Source organism: Vipera berus, assembly GCF_964194415.1.
Source record: "Vipera berus genome assembly, chromosome: 2".
Classification (NCBI taxonomy): domain Eukaryota; kingdom Metazoa; phylum Chordata; class Lepidosauria; order Squamata; family Viperidae; genus Vipera; species Vipera berus.
The window spans coordinates 200089235-200110641 of NC_138203.1; the positions used below are offsets into that span (position 1 = coordinate 200089235).

The 21407-nt window shown below is 40.4% G+C and overlaps 1 protein-coding gene across 1 annotated transcript in view; it reads right to left on the bottom strand.

Annotated features, from left to right (window-relative positions):
- Positions 1-564: 564 nt before the first annotated feature.
- FSTL4 (follistatin like 4) overlaps positions 565-21407 on the bottom strand; it is a gene marked incomplete at both ends in the record, with an annotated part of 488976 nt that continues 468133 nt past the window's right edge. The window contains 6 exons of the mRNA XM_081318026.1: positions 565-1267; positions 6381-6490; positions 8032-8139; positions 9268-9417; positions 10273-10391; positions 14632-14658. Of these exons, the coding sequence (XP_081174152.1) occupies positions 565-1267; positions 6381-6490; positions 8032-8139; positions 9268-9417; positions 10273-10391; positions 14632-14658 (1217 nt within the window). The remainder of the gene's footprint in view (positions 1268-6380; positions 6491-8031; positions 8140-9267; positions 9418-10272; positions 10392-14631; positions 14659-21407) is intronic.

The following is a 21407-nucleotide window of genomic DNA, read 5'->3' on the forward strand; positions in this document are numbered from 1 at the left end:
GCCTTTTAAAATATGCAAATCTTTTGCCTTAATAATGTCTGCTATAAAGAATGATTCCAGAAATCTTTGACGTGAATGGCTCTATAAAGTCTAAATTCCTCCAGCTCTTCCATCCTTGAAAAAATAAAATATCTAAGTGACAGGGTTGATCTCATGCCACATGGCACAATGTTGTATACAAAATGTTATGTTGGAATAACAGAATGAAAACTGATTATCAAGAGAGAACTGAAAGATTGATCAGCCTTTCAAGTCAAAAGTGAGGCTCTATAAGATGTTACTTATAGCATCTCAGGTGAATCCTACCTTTCCCAGGGTATATTCCATACATTAAGTCATTAAACTGGAATCAACATAAATTCCTAGTATAATCAATTCCAATTAGCAGATCATACCCTATTTGCAACAGGCCAGTCTTCTACTGTGAAATGTATACCAGTTTCCCCCCTCAGTGTAAAAATATACAATGCTACTGCATATATATTTTTTTTGCTGCAGTTAAATGTTCAATCAGTCCTCTTTTTTTCCTGAAAGTTCTGGTTTCTTTTTCCTTTCGTATATTTTTCATACATCTCCTACCCAGACTACTGTGTTGCCCTTCTTGATTCCTGAAACTTCACAACGTAATGTATTTTGTCTGCCATTAATTATAAAGAGTGAACTCTTTGCTGGTGTTAGAAGGTATTGACCAAATAATCCACTGTCTTGGATAATTCTGTTGTAGCTGTTCCAGGGCCAGTCTTTAGGTCTGATAGGGTTTTTTAAGTTCTTCAAGAGGTCCATTTTCCCTGTCGACAACTCAATAAAAAGCACATCTGTTTGCAAATGTGAAGAAGCATATATATAATACTGATTGGCTTCAGTGAAAGAGGATTGGAATGTCAGATGAGATATGTGCATAGAGGTTTGTAAATCATAAATCAACTTGATTTCTCCTTGGACTGTTATGGCCTGGACTCTGATCCTCCTGCTCTCTTCATCTGCACTGACCAAATAACGTCCATCTGGAGAGATGTAGGGAGTTCCTGATACATCATCATTGGGACCAATAACAGAATCTGTAACACTGTCAATTATAAGTTGTGAAATCCTTGGCATGGATGTGTTTGCTTTGCATTGCACAAAGAAGTAACCTCCCAAGTGGGTGTAGGCCATGGCTTGGGGCAGGCAACTGTAGTTTCCAAAGCTGATTGTCTTGATATGAGCCATGGTTTCCAGATCAATTTTGTGAACTGCAGCCTTTGATTTATTGAAGATGAAACCAAACCTGTAAACAAAAGGCAAAACATAGTATAACAAACTGTGCACTTTAAGAAATGTGGCTCCATTCACGAGTGAGTACGTTTATGGTGCCCAAATGCTCAAAACCAACATTTATTTATAAATTGAAACAAGAGCACAAAATTTCCAGGTGAAATGCCAAACTTCAGTCTCAGGTATGAGATACTATGGCCCACCTTCCAAAAATTCGGAGTGAACATCATAAACAGTGAGTGAAGTGAGCACAGAAAATAGATACCATGAGCAGTAAATTAATTTCAAATATTTAGTCTGACCACTGCCATATCTTTTATAACTTCTCATCTGTCACATTGAAAATTATAGTTTGATGACAACTCTGAAGGAACTTTTGGCAGCCACCAGTTCTGGAGCCTTACCTTACCCAACCTTGCTTAGATCAAATGTCACGCTATATTTTGATCATGGGAAGGAATGAGGCAAAGAAATTTTGCCTTGTTTAATGCCATATAGAGCTTAATACTGAGCTGAAATAGAATATATTCAGTTGGACACAGATATTCAGGGAAGACATTAAAGGTGAAACAAAGTACCATGGAATAAATGGATTCTGTACATGTAAGAGACCGAAATGGTAAAATGCCAGAGGACATTCTTGGGTAATAGCAAAAGATTGTTACTTCTAGTATTTGCTTTAAGTCTCTTGCTGCAAAAAAAAATTAGCATTGTTCTTCTGGTTACTGCTTTTCAGTGTCTTAATGTATGTTTACATTGCATAAAGATTTTTAAATATATCAGACTAATATAAACCTGACCTCAGTAATGCAGAAAAATATTTTTTCAAGGTATGTAACTTTTTTCTCAGTGTTCTCATTGAGTTGCTCTTAGCCATTGGTAGCATAGACATTGGAAATCAAAGGGTTTACTAAATCTATATCCATTTAGGGTTAAATATCTATATAGAAGAGCTAGCTAAGGACGCAAGTGATGGTAGATTTTTTGGGGGAGGGGCAGATGACAACATTTCCTTTTCCCCCTTGAACTCTTCCTTCCTTTGCAGAAAATGCTTATTAAGCAGAATGAGGTGGAAGGGTATTACAGTATTAGAAGAGCTAAAGAAACACAGCATCTATCTTAAATTGAAAAGATGGTACCTCCCATTGTGACTTGAACTCAAAGGAATTAATAGAAAATGTTCTACATGGATGGTCCCTCCACCTGGAGACATTAAGATAATAAGATTATGGTATTTGGACTACCAAATCTGGATGACCACAAAGGGCAGATATATAGCAGCATTAATTTGAAATGGGTTTTCATAATTTGTGATTTTTTTTCAGATAAACATGGTCCTAATATTCCAATTCCTTTGATTGAAAACCATATTTCTAGCTGTTCTAGTTCATAGAAACTCATTCTTTCTCCAAATAATAATCATTACTGTAAACCAGTTTTGAGATTGTGGTGGATGGTGAATAATTACAGTATGTGTTTGTGTGCACATGTAAACAGAAAAAATAGAGCTGAAAGCTGCACAATTCATTCCTTAAGAAAAAAAGGTTTTATATTCTCTGATCCTGCAAATAACCCTGGGATTTAGTTTGTCTTTCAACTATTATACTTGCATCAATTACAAATTAAAAAAGAAATCTAGTGCAGAAAATGAAAATGGTGTGTGACTGAGGAGTAATATGATTATGCCTGCTGTTCCTTTGTATCAGGATGCATTGAAATGCATTTTGAAGAAAAATACTTTGTTTAAAACACTTCTATACTTACAATAAATGTAAATGCAGTATAAACCACTGGTAACTTTAAGGTGTATAGACTTCAACCTCCTTCCCCATGGCTGGCTGGGGAATTCTGGCAGTCAAAGTTTATATATCTTGAAGCTGCCAAGGTTGAGAAACACTGGTCTAAACAGACATCTGATAGCTCGATTTATATGCTCATGGAGATTTCTTAGGAGACATTCTCAGGGTTACATTGACAGGTGAATGAGGCAGATCAATGATACACCTGCTGTTATTAAATAACCACTCAAGCATTTACTGTACATTCCCTCCATTTCTTTCCTCTTGGTGTCTAATTTTTGTTGTTATTCAAACCCAGCGTTTGAACATTACTAATTATAATTTCTTCAAGGAGGCAACTTCAGAAATCATTAATTTATATTGACATCAGTACTTTTTGTCATACCATGTGAGATAATAAGATATAGCACAGAGATTCTTCCAAGTTCCACCACCTGTCTTAGTTGACTGTCAGTTAAGACAGGTGGTGGAGCTTGGAAGAATCTCTGTGTTATGTACTGGGCTCATTAGTAATACCACGTGGGTTGCTGGAGCAGCTAACGGCTCTCCAGCAACCCAGACTACAAATCTCCAGCGCTATAATTGGCTATCCCTAGGCGGCAATGGTTGCTTCAAACCTAGTGGCTGCCGCCTAGGGGCTAGACTATGTATTGCGGTTAGTTGCAGCCATTTGCCAGTACAGATTCTGCATGAAATAAAATATGAGTTTCCCTGTACTCAGTTACCTCGTCTTCATTCCTGCGCCAAAGAACCTGCTATTTAACACTCTGTACTATACCTTATTATCTCACATGTAATGACAGAAGTATTGATGTCAATATAAATTAATGATATCTGAAGCTGCCTCCTTGAAGAAATTATAATTAGTAATGTTAAGAACAACAACAAAAATTTTTTAGGATCTTGCGTTAAATCATTCTTTGAGCTGACATGCAAATGTGTGTAAACGTTTTGCTTGAAGTGTAAATTGAAAAGTTGAAAATAGGCTTGCAAGATCAGTTGGGATTGGTGCTACTGTAACAGCATCCCTGCTGCATAATAGCTTCCCTGCCTGAGCTGCTGGATGCCCTGTCAGAGTTGGCTGTGGAATTCTCCAGGCTTAGAGTCCTGGAGGACTTCAGTTTGCTCTCCCTGGGGCTGGTCTTGGAAACAGCTCAGGAGTTCAGGGCCACCATGGTAGTGATGGGCCTATTCCAAGCCCATCTGAGTTGAAACATGGCAGACATGTTTTTCTTGTCAGGGCAGTGGCAAGAAGGGAGAGCTACCTTTGTCATGGCCAGATCCCAAGTCTGATCATGATCACCCAGTCTGCTATTACCACCGCAGCCACGCCCACCCAATTGGCCACGCCTACCCAATGGGCCACACCCACCCAATGGGCCATGCCCACCTGGCACCCGACAATACATAAGTGGGTTTTGGGTTGCAGTTTAGGCACTCGGTCGCTAAAAGGTTCGCCATCACTGACCTAGGGATTCCATTTCAGGTTATCCCCACTACAGTAATCCTGTGATATGATTTGGATGGGGGTTGGAGGGACAGGTCAAAATTATCTAGCCAACTTGCATGACTTAAATCTGGGTTTTCCAAGCTTTAATCCAATGATTTAATCACTGCAAAACCCCACTTCTAGTAGATTACACTGGAATTCCATTGGACCTCTACGGATCCATATTATGGTGATTTTATTATGGTTTTATCTTAATTTAATATTTTAGCTCCCATATTTTATTGTCCATGTGTTGTATATATATGTGTTTGTGTGTGTGTGTGTGTGTGTGTGTGAGAGAGAGAGAGAGAGAGAGAGAGAGTATGCTGTTATTTTATTTAATCTGAATTTGTATATCAGTGATTACATGACCTCTGTTGATGCCATACACTAAATAAAAATAAAACAAACATCTGGAATTGGAATATTAATATATATGTATCTGTATACATGTATGAATGATAATAAATTATTAAATTACCCATTGGCTGTGCTATTGCTATTTAAAGCAAACATATACAATTTCTGAAATTAAAACAAAGCATAGATTTTTCTTCTTTAAAACAAATAACAAAAAAAAGTGTTTCACTGTCATGGCAAACTTTTAGCAACTCCCTGGAAATGATTCTGGATATTGTGCAATCAACTGGCTTCATAAATATTGATGATATTGCTTTATGACACTAGAATGGTACATTTGCAATGGCTCTCAGCCAAGAGTAGAAAGATATAGATAAGAATTCCTAGAATCATGTTCTAACATGGTGGGGAGATATTCAAACTTAACTGCATTATTAATTTACTTCCTGAAAACATACTGAATATGCATCAGTGTGCAAAAGCTGAAATCCATTTATTAGATCAGGGCTTTTCAACCCCCATTGTACCACCAGTCGCCTAGCAGGGTGTCAAAAATGTGATGACCCCCCAAAAAAAGGAAAAACTGATGAAGTATAGGTAGTCCTCGATTTACAACAGTTCACTTAGTGACTGTCTGAAGTTACAATGGCATTGAAAAAAGTGCCCCCCCAAGCCACAGCCAAGCAAGACTCCTGCCTGCCCGCCTGGCAGCCCTCTTCCTCCTGTCCGAGGTTTTCATTGTTGTGAGCATTTCTGTTGAGGATTGGCAGCAGGGGTGGGGTGGGGAATGTTTGGTTTTTATTCCCCCTGTCTGCTGAGTAGTTGCAGCAGGTTTTGGTCACTTCACATGACCCTGGGACACTGTGAATCAGTTGCCAAGCACTTGAATGTAAATCACAAGACCCTGGAGATGCTGCAACATTCCAGCTGATTGCCGCTTCTTCTGAGCTCAGCTGGAGCCTGGCACTGATCCTGGCGCTTCCCCTGAGCCCTGACAGCCCTCCAGCTCCAGCCATCTCTCGCTCAGGCTTGTGCAGTGCTGCCACCAGTTCAGTTCATTCCCCTCCCCCGCAACCACTTTTCTAGGATGGTTGTGTACCACCTGCCAGGTGCCAATGTACCACAGGTGGTACCCATACCACTGGCTGAAAAGCCCTGTATTAGACTGCCGCTATACCAAAACTTTAAAATGTAAATCATTGGTTGAAGTTTTCATTAAATTAAACTAAAAGCCAGTGACAATCTTGAGAATGGAGGAACTAATGGATAATTCTCTCAGGTAGTTATGACTGCTCCGTTGCTTCTTGGGGTCCATTCTGTCTGTCTGATATCATATTCTGTTTCTACACTCACAAGAGGCCTTATAGAAGATCTTTATGTCTTCTTCTTTTTCATGAGGGTTTTTTTTGGCAAGAGTACAAAATCAAACCAGTATTATCTGTGATTCAGAAAATTGTTGGACTGAATAGAACTCTTACCTGATGTGATTGATAATCAGATTTGTAGGTGGAATAAAATAATCATCCATTCCAGTCAGGTGAGTACAGATGATCTGCTGGTTCTCTCCAGTGCTTGCTTCTGATATTACCTACCATGAATAAACAAACACTGGCCACTGATAGGAGCAAGAAAGGAAGAACTGAAATAGCTAGAAGACCTAAAATGCATATGAGACCAACAAAGTTGGTGGTCATGTGCATAACATTATTCCATAAGCCAAAATGATGGTTACATCAGTTCCTAGAAATAAGTATGTTGATGAAATGGCATCTCTGGGTAGGTTTGTAAGATCAGAGAATAATTTCCATTTACTTTCAAGCTGTTTACATTACTATATAATGCAGTCATGCAGGATTTGAAACTATCCTATATCTAATCCTGCAATAATTTTTCTACACTAGCAGCAATGAACATGGAGATTATATTCATGTTTATTTAATCTAATGTAAATACACAAGAAAAATTCATTGTGTTGAATGTCCATAGCAAAGTTATAGTATCTAGTCATTTATATAAAGGTATATGTATTATAAGGGACGTGGTGGCTCAGTGGGTTAAGACGCTGAGCTTGTTGATCAGAAGGTTGGCAGTTTGGCGGGTCAAATCCTGAGTACCGCATAACAGAGTGAGCGCCTGTTACTTGTCCCAGCTTCTGCCAACCTAGCAGTTCGAAAGCACGTAAAAATGCAAGTAGAAAAATAGGGACCACTACGGTGGGAAGGTAACAGCATTCTGTGCGCCTTTGGCATCTAGTCATGCCGGTCCCATGACCATGGAGACGTCCTTGGACAAGCGCTGGCTTTTTGGCTTTGAAATGGAGATGAGCACCGGCCCCTAGAGTCGGAAACGACTAGCACGCATGTGCGGGGGAACCTTTACCTTTACTATATGTATTATAGCTATTAGAAGATGATGTATGGAAATGAGAGAATGGTTTTTCTACTATTCTATTTTTTCTAAAGCCTAATGTTTAAAAATGAAATTCTGTATTATTTGGAAAACTCTCTTTTTCTCCAGTAAAATCAGTAAAACATTTAGGGTAACTCTAAAAATAATAGCAAATAATTAAAAGTGATGTCTGCTTAAATATAATCTGGTTCTGATGATTAGAAGAATGGGTGGTGGACTTTTATAATCCCATTATGCTTGAAGGATAGCTTTTGATCTAGTGAAGTGTCTGCAAAGAAGAGAAGGAAAGAATTTGCCAGTTCTTCTTTCCTTCATCTCCTTACCCCCATGTCCAGAATCTATTCTGGAGAATGAGCTCCTCCAAAACTAAGGAGGATGAAGCAAGAGGTGCAAAAGAGGATAAATGAACAAATAGTGTCTTCTCTTGCTCTTTCATTAAGTGATAATTCTTGGAGATCAAAAACTTCCCAATGATGTTGGAATATCTTCACTCAGTGGCACTGAAATTATCAGTACCTTTCAAACAAGCATGTTTCTGGCTGTCAGTTCTGTTTTTGGACTGCTCAAAAAACAAAACAAAAGATGGAACTACTCTGAACAGAGGAGCAGAGGATGCTGCAAAATTGGTATGCAAATAAATAATTATATTTCTATTTTAAAAATCCAATTTATAGAAAGCTATAAATAAACACTGAGCTATTAAACTCATTGGAAACATACCTGTAGTGTTGGATGGGATTTCTTCATATCCCCCCAGCTAAGTATCCATATTTGGTCATGTGACTTATCATAATGTAACTTCACTGGCAGAGGATCAACATCCAGAGACTTCAAAGAAACAAAAACAACAACAAGAACAAAAAACAACAACAACAAAACCAGTTGTGTTAGTACTTTTTCATGAAAAGGAAATGCATCCTCTGAATCTGGAAACCAATGCAGTACTGCAAATGCCCTCTAGAAGACCTCGTGGGCTCCTGAGAGCTGCTCCTTATATTAGTAATACTAATGTCATTTATGATATCATTCTAAAGTTGCTCCACCAACATTCTTTTTACATACGCAATTTGCCTCCACATTCATGCCATTGCATCAACAAAAAAACTACATCTAGTGACTTTCCTCCATAAAGTGTTCATTACATCCAGCTATGAGGAGCTTTGGAATGTCCCCTGCACTGTAAAGTGCTTGCCATTTCCCCAAAACTTCTATTTCTCTCTATTTCTTTCTATAGACAGTCGTGTGAAAAAGAAAGTACATCTTCTTTTAAGTTCTATGGTTTTACGCATCAGGACACAGTAAAAATCATCTGGTCCTTAGTAGTTTTTAAAAGTAGGTAAATACAACCTCAGATGAACTAGAACACACCACATATTACACCATGTCATGGTGGAAGTCAGTGGAATGGAATGACTACTTGGAAGTCAATGTCACTAATTCCAGTGCATATGAAGTCATCCTTGTAGAAAACCTTAATATTGCTTTCCACTGTACTCGATAGGATCTAGTTTAAGTGAGGATGTGTGAAGATCAGGCTTCACATGCTACATATATTCTTGCAACAGGATAGAACCTTGAGGTACTTATACATTGGATCTGGTTACATAGGTACACACAATGTTATATTGAATATTGTACCTTGGTACAAGAAAATAACCTTAGTCTTAGCAAATCCTGAGAATCGTACATGCATGTGTTCATTGATTTTTTTTAGAACCCATTAGAAGTGTTCATGTAATGATAACACTTTTTCTAGTGGCCATTATATCTTGCTTGTTGCATTTATAATAAGCTGCAAATAGGGGTTTTCCCACCTCAGCAAACAGACCAAACTGTAGACTGCAAGTCATGGTTAAGGCAGTAGCTAGAATCTCCTCAGGGAAGGAGCAAAATTCTTTGCACTGTCAAGGGCTATTTTTCCCATCTTAAAACAACGAGTTGTCACTGGAAGATTACCTGAATGATTTTCTGTGTCTGGATATCAAGGATCATTATTCTATTCCACTTAGGCTGAGTAACATAAATATATTTGTCTCTAACATTGACAGCAGAAGCCCAGAGGCAAGACTGAACAACTTCACCTTCAAGAGTAGGACAGATATCTGCCTGAAATAAAAAAGAAGAATGGAGTTTGAATCTCTGCCAAACATATCTACAAAGAGGGAACCCTCTCACCCCACCCCCCAAAACCTGAGGACCTTAAGTAAAAAGTATGCACCTGTTTATGCACTTAAGAACAGGAATTTTTTTACTTGTACTAGAAACAGCCTTGTGCTCTTTAGTACGCAATATTTTGAATTTTTTTTTATTATTTAGATGTATGGTCCACCTTGCCTCCAAAAGCTCAAAGCATTTTTCTCCAGCATGAACATTAACTTTCAGATTGGATCTGTTGTTCTGTATTCAAACGTGCATCTTCTATAGCCAAATGCAATGCACCATATCAACAAACAAGTGCCAAACTCAACTTTGTACTTTTCTGTTCATACACATTTATGTAACTTGTTCTCTCTTTTCATAATTCAATTAATTAATAATTCAGATTACTCAATTCAGCAAGGCTCAAATTAGGCTCAGGTTTCTCAGTCTGTGGCTTGAAACCCAATAGTTTGGCCCTCCAGAAGGATCCCACCTTAGAGCAAAAGGTTGTCACAATATTTTTTTAAAAAAAATCCCTTGATGTGGCTTGCACAGGAAAGAAGGGACACTGTTAAAAAATTCATTTTGTGCTTGCTTGCTTTATAAATCCACAAAATTTACGAATCCCTCTAGTATATAGATTAAGATTTAATTATTAAAACTAAAAAGAGTATTAATTTCCTCAACACATCATCAAGGAAATTTTGTTTATAGTGGAGACATCACTTATGTTAGAAGCCACCATATCTACAGAGTTTAAAAATCCCTGCATTAGATCAACATTATCAATACCCTGGACATTAATCATGACCCCAGACTTACATAACTGGTGAACACTTTCTCATTTGGTTTGATATGTCTCTGGATCTCACAGTCAGTTGGCTGAATTATTGTGATTCCATCTTCGGAAAAGACATAGAACATACTTCCCACACTGAGACCTTGAAGAAAAAAAACAGAACAAAAAGAGCAAGGGGAAAAAAAAGTCATATTTCCTATGTCTAAAAGCAAAATGAAAGCTAAACCAGAAAAAGAAAGTACTAACAAGGAAAGGCTGGAAGGAAAAGGAAAAACACCTAAAAATCAGGATGCTTTTGGTGCATTCACAAAATTAAAGTTCATATCACAAGTACAGCTTCAAGGTGTGGGAAAAGAGGTACAAGTAGACCCAAAAATGTTTTGCCTTGGTGGTAGCAGTCAGACCTTCAAATAAGGAACTGGGGTATTGGGTCTGTTGATCAGACAAGCAGGCTTCCTTCCTTTACATGAAAAAAGACCGCTAAACATTTTGGTTTTTCAGGAAAATGCCTCAATTGCAGGAATCCTATAATGAATTGCACATAGTTCCACACTGAAGCAACACATATTGTTTATGGCTTTCAGGGAATATTTTGCTTGGTATCCAATAGCCTTTGGGGATCAGTCAGTTCTCATAGCCACCAAAGCAAAGACATTTTTGAAATTTTGCAAACTAATTCACAAATATGGAACCTTTTAGCATTGCAGCAGCACTCATCTGTGAAAACTGGGGCATTCCAGAAGGTTTAGAAAAATAATTTGTCAATGAGCTGCTAGTAAAATATTGCATTCTACATTTTTGCTTAATTAGAATGTCCCATGACTTAGGCAGAGGACTTCATTTTCCATTACATGCAGAAGCAGTAATAAATACATTGTGTGCTGTATTGAGCAGCTTTTCCATCATTTTTCAGCAATCCAATCAATACACGTGATCAGAGTACAGATTTATACTGGCTGTTTTGTAATGGCTACTGTCATTCCAAGTGATATTGATAGTGTACTTATCTGCCAAACGTCCATAGTTCTATTGTGGTCAAATTACTACTTTTTTTTGGGGGGGGGGGTTTGTATGGAACATACATATATATTAATTTTTAAAAAATCAGCTATTGTAGATGTTAATTCTGTTTCAGCTAGTGATCCCCAAGTCCTGTTCAGACTGGAAATGCTCCGGAGTAGATCACATGCTTCCAGGACTGGAAATTAATCCAGCTAAGGTTAACCACTTTCACTCCCACTTATTTCAAGGAGAGATAATTCAAAATCATGCTACTACTAGAATTGAGAGTGCATTGTCAGAATTGGAGGTTTAATAATATAAAAAGGCCTTTGATCTGGAAAAGTTCCAGATAATACTTATTTTCTTGGTTAATGGATGTGAATTTGCAAAAAAATTGTACACAGATTATTCAATCTTATGTTTCAGCATATGATGTTTAGCCTCCTAGTTATATCACAGAAATACCCCAGTTAAGGCATCAAAATGGATCTAGAAGAATGATGTTTAAATGTGATGCTGGATTGAGGAACCATGCATTTCTGGAAGCATAGCTACCACCTGGCAGCTTGAATTGCTGCGGATCAGTTAAAAGACTCTTTGGCTCAAAGTTTCTTAGATAACAGTTTATTACTGAGAACCTTTTCAGTTCCCATTCAACAGGGATTTAAATATGCATGTTGGAAGGTGGAGTTTGACCTCTGATGAAATGAGTGCACATTTCTGCAGATGGGTAAAATTGGGAAGTTTTTAATCAAATTGTAACAATCATGCAGTAATTTATATGTAATTGTGAATTATGAATTTAGTCCATGCACACTGACTTCCTATTCTGCATGATTTGTTTTGATAAAAACACGTGACCCACATTCTAGATTTTATACATTATAATTACCATATTGCTAATGGTAATATCAAGAATGTATTTAATGTTGTTTATGTATTAGTGATGAAAGCACACATTCATAATACACTTTCTATTAGAATATTGTATATTGTGCTCTGAACGCCATGAGAACCAGTATTTCAATGGTTGCTAAAAATTATGCCTCCTTTTATAAAGTCCAATATTCTGTTTCAATTATTTTGTATTTTGAACAGAGTTTAGCTCCAAATGGGCTTTTAGAACTCTTCATTTCACATAGCATTCTCTTCCAAGGAACATCCCTGCTTCTTTTATTTTCTTTTTTCCATTTGAAGTAGCCTATTGAATTGATTTCAAAGAAAGATAATGTAACCCCATGACTAAATAAGTTTTCTCTCATGGATATTAACCTGCAATACAGCAAAGCATTATAAACAAAGAATGGTTCTCACAATCCTTTTGCAGATGAGCAAAATATAATTTTCTCTTATCATGGTACCTGTATCTGGCTGTCTTTTCATTATTTGCAGTCTGATTATCATGTCCTGTTTTTGAAATATCCAGTACAGCAAATTTAAAAATTCAGGAATAACTGACATAGCAACTCAGAAGGCAGTGAAACATTCACTGCCATCATCTATGATGTTATATTTATTTGAAATAAATCCTAAAATTGCCTTTCTGATTTTCTCAGCATTTTATAATAGACATTTTATATGTCTACTTGTCTGCTATTTCTCTACTTAATCATATGTGACTATTTCTACTTTCCTATCATGAGAGATGAATGAGGACATTAAAGAATTGAAGGAAGAAAGGGATTTCTGTAAGTCTGATCTGCTGCTTCTTGAGCTCAAAAACCAAGCTGAAAACTGTAGGAGATCCTGAAATTGCAACATCTGCGTTTTCTTTATTGCAAAATGCACTTCACTGTTATATCACTGTTACTTATGTCTTTAATAAGAGGACTAAACAAGCTAAGAAGCCTTATGATGCTAAGGGCTAAAGATACAGCCTTCTGTCACAGGGTGCCCTCAATATGGATTATTTCAGTAATTCAGCAGGATGTCAAGCTGTTTATAGGTCTGCCAAAGGTCTAGAAAGTTAGCTATGAACACATTTGGTCATAATCAGCATTTGTTAAGTTCAAAAAGTTAAACAACAATTCTCACACTGAATTTTTTGCATGTGCAAATATATAAGAACATTTATACTCAATAAAATTATACTTTGATACGTGGATAAAAATGTATCTTGTATTTTTATATATCTTTATATCTGAAATGTCAGCATCTATGACCCTATTCTATCCTGTCTTGTCTTGTCCTATGCTATGCACTACGCTATGCTATCCTGTCCTAAGCTATGCGCTATGCTATGCCATGCTATGCTATGCTATGCTATGCTATGCTAAACTATGCTATGCTATGCTATGCTATGCTATGCTATGCTATGCTATGCTATGCTATGCTGTGCTGTGCTGTGCTGTGCTGTGCTGTGCTGTGCTGTGCTGTGCTGTGCTGTGCTGTGCTGTCCTATGCTATGCTGTACTGTGCTGTGCTGTGCTGTGCTGTCCTATCCTAGGGAACATTTCATTGTGACCATTTTATTTTGCAACCCCGTATACTTTTTAAGTATAATGGTGTGGAATAAGGCCAGGGATAGATGCCTTCCAATCCTATTGTGAGATTTCATAAGGAGTATTCGAATCTTGAAAATGTTTGATTCTTTAAAGTTTGTATAAGAACTGAATGTGTAAATGCCAAATAAACAGACATGGATAGTAAGCAACGTTCTGTTTTGCTTAAAGAAATGAGTGTGACCATTCCCCCACCCCCCAATATGTACAGGATATTGAGGAAATATGGCACTGAAGAATGTGGCTTAATTAAATAATAAGAATGTGGCTTAATTAAATAATCTGTACAAACACAATTATGAAGTAAGAATGACAGGGACTGGTATATATATATATATATATATATATATATATATATATATATATATATATATATATATATATATATATATATATATATATATATATATATATATATATATATATATATATATATATATATATATATATATATATATATATATATATATATATATATATATATATATATATATCAAAAAGAAATATTATGATGATAATATGTTTAAACTCTATAATGATTTTTAACATGTGGAAGATCTAATACAACCTAGATGTTCTTCAGAGGGGTGAATTTCAACTCCCAGAATATTTGATAATGACTACACAGTTGAGGAAGTCTGAGGGTTGAAGTCCATACAGGAAGAAAATGTCCAGGTGAGAGAGGACTGGCACCCTTTTGAAAATGTATATTACTGTATTCATATTGTCCCAATTATGCAATTGGTTTGCCTATGCCTTAAACTGAGACTGGCCAACATTGCTAACATTAGTGGAAAATCAGTGGAGAATGGTTTCTTATGGATTTATTAAAGCAGACAAGCACATTATCACTACAACAAGACAATGTTACTGCAGTACCTTCCTCTCGCCACAGTATGTTTGCAACTGCAGCATCAGAGAAATGGGAGAGCCAGAAAATGGAAACAAAAAACAATGTCAACATTTCATTGTAGCAGTTAAATGATGTTAATACTCTTGTTTTTTTTCTTACACAACAGCAATTTCTGAAATAAGTGATTACATTTTTGCAGAGAAATGAGGTTATTGGAGGGAACCTCACCAATTTTGAGGTTTCTGTGTGAGAATTCCAGACTCCCTTCCCCCTCCCGGTGAAAGTATTTGTACATAGGAAATTCACATTCACCAAAGTACCTTAGATTTTTGCCTGCATAAAGGTTGTAATCCTTGGGACAACTCACTGAAATCACATAGAGCAGGTGCACCAACCACATTCACATCTAGGTTATATATAACTCCATATAGGTCAGAAATAAATATTATTGTGCTAATAATGTTGATAATATATTTAATTTAATTTAATTTAATTTAATTTATTAATATTTCTATACCGCCCTTCTCCCGGAGGACTCAGGGCGGTGTACAGGGCAAGAATAAAACACAGAAATTTACAAAAACTAAAAAATAATTAAATGCATGCCCGATTAAAATACAATTGATACACAGTAAAAACCCCAATAAAAATGATAAAAACCCCCACCAATCCCCCCTCAGGCCAGGCCGGCTTGCTCGAACAAGTATGTTTTCAGATCGCAGTGAAAGGAGCGCAGATCGGGCGCCGTCCGGAGCTCAACCGGTAACTGGTTCCATAGCTCCGGGGCGCCCACAGAGAAGGATCTCCCCCTGGGGGCCACCAGTCGGCATTCTCTGACCGGTGGCACCCTGAGGAGGCCCTCTCTGTGGGAACGCACAGGGCGCAGGGAGCTTGATGCCGGCAGCAGATGTTCCCTGAGGTACTCCGGCCCCATGCCATGGAGGGCTTTGAACACCATTACTAGCACCTTGAATCTCACCCGGAAGACAACTGGCAACCAATGCAGCTCACGGAGCAGAGGTGTCACATGGGAGTATCGGGAGACTCCCAACACAACTCTCGCGGCTGCATTCTGTACCAGTTGGAGCCTCCGGGTGGTCCTCAAGGGAAGCCCCATGTAGAGAGCATTGCAGTAGTCTAGACGAGAGGTCACGAGCGCGTGAGTGACCGTGCATAAATCATCCCGGCTTAGATAGGGCCGCAACTGGTGCACCAGGCGAACCTGGGCGAAAGCCCCCCTAGTCACAGCCACCATGTGATCTTCCAAGGTAAGCCGCGAATCTAGGAGGACTCCCAAGTTGCGAGCCCTATCTACGGGGGGTAATAATTCACCCCCCATAGAAAGAGATGGAATATCCAGATAGACCCGGGATGAAGGTATGCAAAGCCACTCGGTCTTGTCGGGGTTGAGTTGAAGACTGTTCCTCCCCATCCAGACCTGAACCGCCTCCAGGCAACGGGACATCACGTTGAGGGCATCACTGGGGTGGTTTGGGGTAGAAAGAAAAAGCTGGGTATCATCAGCGTACTGATGATACCCAACTCCAAAGCCACGAATGATCTCACCCAGCGGTTTCATATAGATGTTGAACAGGAGAGGCGAGAGGACCGACCCCTGAGGAACTCCACAAACGAGAGACCTCGCGGTCGACCTCTGCCCTCCTGTCAACACCGACTGCGAGCGTCCCTGGAGATAGGAGGAGAACCACTGTAAAACAGTGCCTCCCACTCCCAATCCCCTGAGAGGATACCATGGTCGATGGTATCGAAAGCCGCTGAGAGGTCTAATAGGACTAGAACAGAGGAATGACCCCTGTCCCGAGCCCTCCAGAGATCATTCACCAGCGCGACCAATGCCGTCTCCGTGCTGTGCCCGGGCCTGAAACCCGATTGGTACGGGTCTAGATAATCCGCTTCATCCAGGACCAAAGGGAGCTGATGCGCCACCACACTCTCAACAACCTTCGCAAGAAAGCGAAGGTTGGAGACCGGACGAAAGTTGTTCAATACAGCTGGGTCCAAGGCAGGCTTCTTGAGGAGGGGCCTCACCACCGCCTCTTTCAAGACGGCAGGGAAGCTACCCTCACTCAAAGAAGCTGATATAACTGCCTGGAACCAGCTGCGTGTCCTCTCCCGGGCTGCATAAACCAGCCAGGAAGGGCACGGGTCCAATAAACATGTGGTGGAGCTCAGTCTCCCCATAATCCTGTCCACTTCCTCCGGAGTCACAGAATCAAACTCCTCCCAAGTGATATCGACAAGACCACCCGCGTCCTGATCGCCAGACTCTGCCTAGTCAGAGTCCAGACCGGTCCGAATCCGAGTGATTTTGTCCGACAGATAATTGTTAAACTCCTCGGCACGACCCTGCAAGGGTTCCTCCCTCACCTCCTGATTAAGGAGGGAGCGAGTCACCCTAAACAGAGCGGCCGGGTGATTATCTGCGGACGCGGTAAGGGTAGCGAAGTGATTGGACCTCGCCACCCTTATCGCAGTGAGATAAGACCTAATATGGGTTCTTAGTCGCAATCGGTCGGATTCGGATCGGCTGGACCTCCAACCGCTCTCTAGGCCCCGTCTCCGGTGCTTCATCTCCCGGAGCTCCGCGGAGAACCATGGAGCTCGACGGGATCTGCATCGGGTCAGGGGCTGCAAGGGTACAACTCGGTCAAGAGCCTCAGTGGCTGCCCTTTCCCAAGCTTCCACTAAGACATCTGCCGAGCTGTGAGTGGGGGAGGCAGGTGGGGACCTCAGCGCTGCCTGGAATCTCGCGGAATCCATTAAGCGTCCATCTAACTGGTTCCACACACCCACGGCGGGGGGTGGCAAAGCGGAAGACCAGCCGCAGGAGATGATGATCGGTCCATGACAGGGGCATAATAATTGGGGAGCCCCCACCAAGATCATCTAACCACCGACCAGATAAGAAAACTAGGTCAAGGGTGTGGCCTCCCTCATGAGTCGGTCCTGAAATTACTTGCATCAGGTCCATGGCCGTCATGGAAGCCATGAACTCCCGAGCCAACTCAGATGATCCTCCCAGAGATGGTAGATTGAAGTCCCCCAAAACTATAAGTTTCGGGAACTCAACCACCAACCCAGAGAGGACATCGAGAAGCTCAGGCAGGGCTGCTGCTGCGTGACTAGGCGAAAGGTACACCAGCAGCAAGCCCAACTGCGCACCAGGGCCGCATCTCAAGAAGAGAGACTCACACCCAACTATCTGCGGAACGGTGGCCTCCCGCGGAGCTAAGGTCCCCCTCATAACAACAGCCACTCCCCCACCCCTACCCTGAGCCCGAGGCCGGTGTAGCACCCGGAAACCTGGTGGGCAAAGATCAGCCAGAGGAATACCGCCCTCTGGGCCCAACCAAGTCTCCGTGATGCAAGCCAGGTCCGCCTGCTCACCCTCGACCAAGTCACGGACGAGAGGAGCTTTATTAACGACAGACCTGGCATTCAGGTACACCAGCCGGAGCTCAGGAGGCTGCACATCCTCACTCCCGGGACCTCGGGGTAGAACAAGAGGGTCGGAACGCCTCACCGCTTGCAAGTAGCGGAGAGGCCTTCCCTGAGATCGATACGGCCCTCTGTTCCTGCACCTGCTGCCATTCCCTAACGTCGTGAGAATAGACATTCCCACGACTTGCCCTGGAGCCCCGGGGGCGACCGACCCCCGCTCCTCCCCTCCGTGATCAATCCCGGCCCTGGCCTGAACAATGGTTGCTGGACTGCCCCCCATATCCAAACAACCAAAAGAAGTTCCCACCCCCCTCCCTAACCTCCTAAAAAATTTAACCAAAAAACTAACCAGGGGCCTCCTATTTGGCTTATATCGGAGGCCCCTACCCATGCCCAGCCATCTCTCAGGGTCCCAACACTCGGGCCCTTCATCAAGAGGAGGTGTAAAAAGTAAGGTGGGTCGCTCCCAGGATGGGGGGGCCCCCCTGAGAGCGTATAAGGTCGTGCTAGAATAAGTCAGACGCATGATCTTAACAAGTCCGACAAAAAAACAGCAAGGCAGACCAGATCAACATGGGAGGATCTCAAAATAAATAAATCGAAGGCAAATGACCAGAGAGCCAGCCCAGCTCCACTGCCACTAGAGCTGGGAAATCCCGGAACAGATAGAATCCCGCCCTCTCACGGCGGTCAAAGCCAGGGGGCAACCTGGTACATACAAACCGGGGGAGCAATACCCCCCAGAGCTCTCACCTCTGGGAGGCAGCAGATGTAAAAACTTAACCACTCTCCCACAGTGGTTACAACCCGGGCCTTCTATTATAGGGGAGGGGGGAGAAGGGGAGGGAGTTAGAGCAAAGAATCTATGAAATACATCAGGATTAATAAGCCGGCATGGTCACAAAATGGTAGCAGAGATTCTGGTTATATAAGTCACTGCCATGTTGCAAAAAAGACTGGATGATAGTCAGTCAAGAAGGGAAGCCACAACATGGTCCAATGATTTAAACTCTCTATACTAGTTTTTTTAAATATGGAATATTTAATACAGTCTTCCAACCCAGAGGCTCTTCAGAGGGGTGAATTTCAACTCCCAGAATATTTAATAATGACTATGCAATTAAGGAATTCTGAGAATTGAAGTCCATACAGATAGGAAATCTCCAGGTGGTAGAAGACTGGCCTGGCCACTAAGAATAACCTTAAGAATAGCCATGGTGGCTTCCGGTTTGTGCGCGCAGTGCTTGCGGACATGCAGGAAGAGTCTGCTCCCTGCCTTGCAATCTTCCTTCCTTGGAGGACCCTGAAAAGGGTTGAAAGTCACCCTGGAGGGGCGACTACCATGAAGAGGCCCTCCTTGTGATCATGGAAGGGCGGCAGCCCTCCACTTGAATCCGGAGCAGCTCCTTTGGCCCGAAGAAGAAGAGATAGGCCATTAAGATGGCCGATCATTAAGCCGCTCCCTGCCGAAAGCCCAAAGCACTACTTAGCACTAAGAAGCAATCTGGAGGACCTGGGTGAGACTTTACCTTTCTTATTCCCCTAACCATCTTCCTGTGGGACTTTTCTGAAAAATTTCCTACCCCTCCTTTGAAAGAACGACGATTGTATACTTGGGAAACAGATTTTTAAAGCCTTAAAGCCTTAAAAGAAATCAAGTGACTAAGCAAAGAAATCAAGCAATCTTAATTGTACTTATTAAAAACCTTCTATTTTTGTGGGGAACTACTACCCTATTCTCTGTTTAAGCTATGAATTAAGGAGATAAAGAAATGGACTAATTGTACAAAAGCTTTATATTAATTTGGGGGGGGGAAACTTTACATCTTATTCTATATGCTATTGATGACATCTTGTGGTGAAACATGGTATAGCAAGTAAACCTTTTTCCTATTGTGAGAGCTGACTGAATAATAGAGCTGTCCTTGATATTATTTTCAAGATAAGAGTGGGAACACCCAGCACTAAAAACAACTCTTAAGAATATTGGAGGTGGATAGTTATTGACTTTAATTAAAATAGCCTCCATAGAAGACTTAGCTGTAAACACCAACAAAATGGATGAATATATCCCACCACTTGATTACAAACTGATACTGGACACAATCTTGGCAATAACTGAGCAAATTAAAGCCAAACTGCAAGATAAATCTGTCAACTTAAAACCACCAAATCAAACTTTGACCTTAAACGATGAACTGACAATCCAAGAACAAACAGAAGAAGTGGAAACTAACATTAAAATAAGGTAAAGGTAAAGGTTCCCCCGCACATGCATGCTAGTTGTTTCCAACTCTAGGGGCCGGTGCTTATCTCCGTTTCAAAGCCGAAGAGCCAGCGCTTGTCCGAGGACATCTCCGTGGTCATGTGGCTGGCATGACTAGACACCAAAGGCACACGGAACGCTGTTACCTTCCCACCATAGTGGTCCTTATTTTTCTACTTGCATTTTATGTGTTTTTGAACTGCTAGGTTGGCAGAAGCTGGGATGACTAACAGGCGCTCACTCTGTTACGCGGCACTCGGGATTTGACCCGCCAAACTGCCAACCTTCTGATCAACAAGCTCAGCGTCTTAACCCACTGAGCCACCGTGTCCCTCTTAACATTAAAATAGGAGACTTCAAAGAACAACAACTGCAACTTACAGTCAACCTTGTAGTCCAAACTTCAACTTCAATTACAAAACCTACAACTCAAAAAATAATAGCACCCAAAGAAAGCAACATTAAGAGTAAAGATATTAAAGGCCTTCAAATACAATGCGTTGAGGATTCAGCTAATCAAATGATAACCATAACACCAGTTACTACTTTCTACCTAAGCCAGATAGAATCGGAAGAAGAAAAAGACCAGACTGAAGTAATGACAACTATATTACATCGAACATCAAAAACCGAGTTATTAAAACAACACTTCAATGACTACAAAGGGGACACTTTCTTTGCAAAGATGATATTTGGAGGGTCTCCCTGGATCCAAATAAGGGGTGTAGGAAGAAAGGGAGATGCATTTGAGAATTTAAAGGCACCAATATGAAAGCTTGATTGGCACAAAAAGAAGGCGAGAGTTAGATTTAAAAAAATAAATTTGTCTCTTTTAAATTTATTTCTTTTAATGGATTAAGGGGAATCTCTAATAAATATAACTTGATTTTATATTTAGGTTTTAGATCTTTAAGGGAAAACAAAATTAAGTTTTTACAATATAACTCTGAACTATATTATAGAATCTGGAATGATATAACAAAAGATAGTATTTTAATAATTGATGTACTGTTAAGATGACATATAGCATATATTAGTTGTAATGATATTGATGGAAATTAATCTTATATTTAA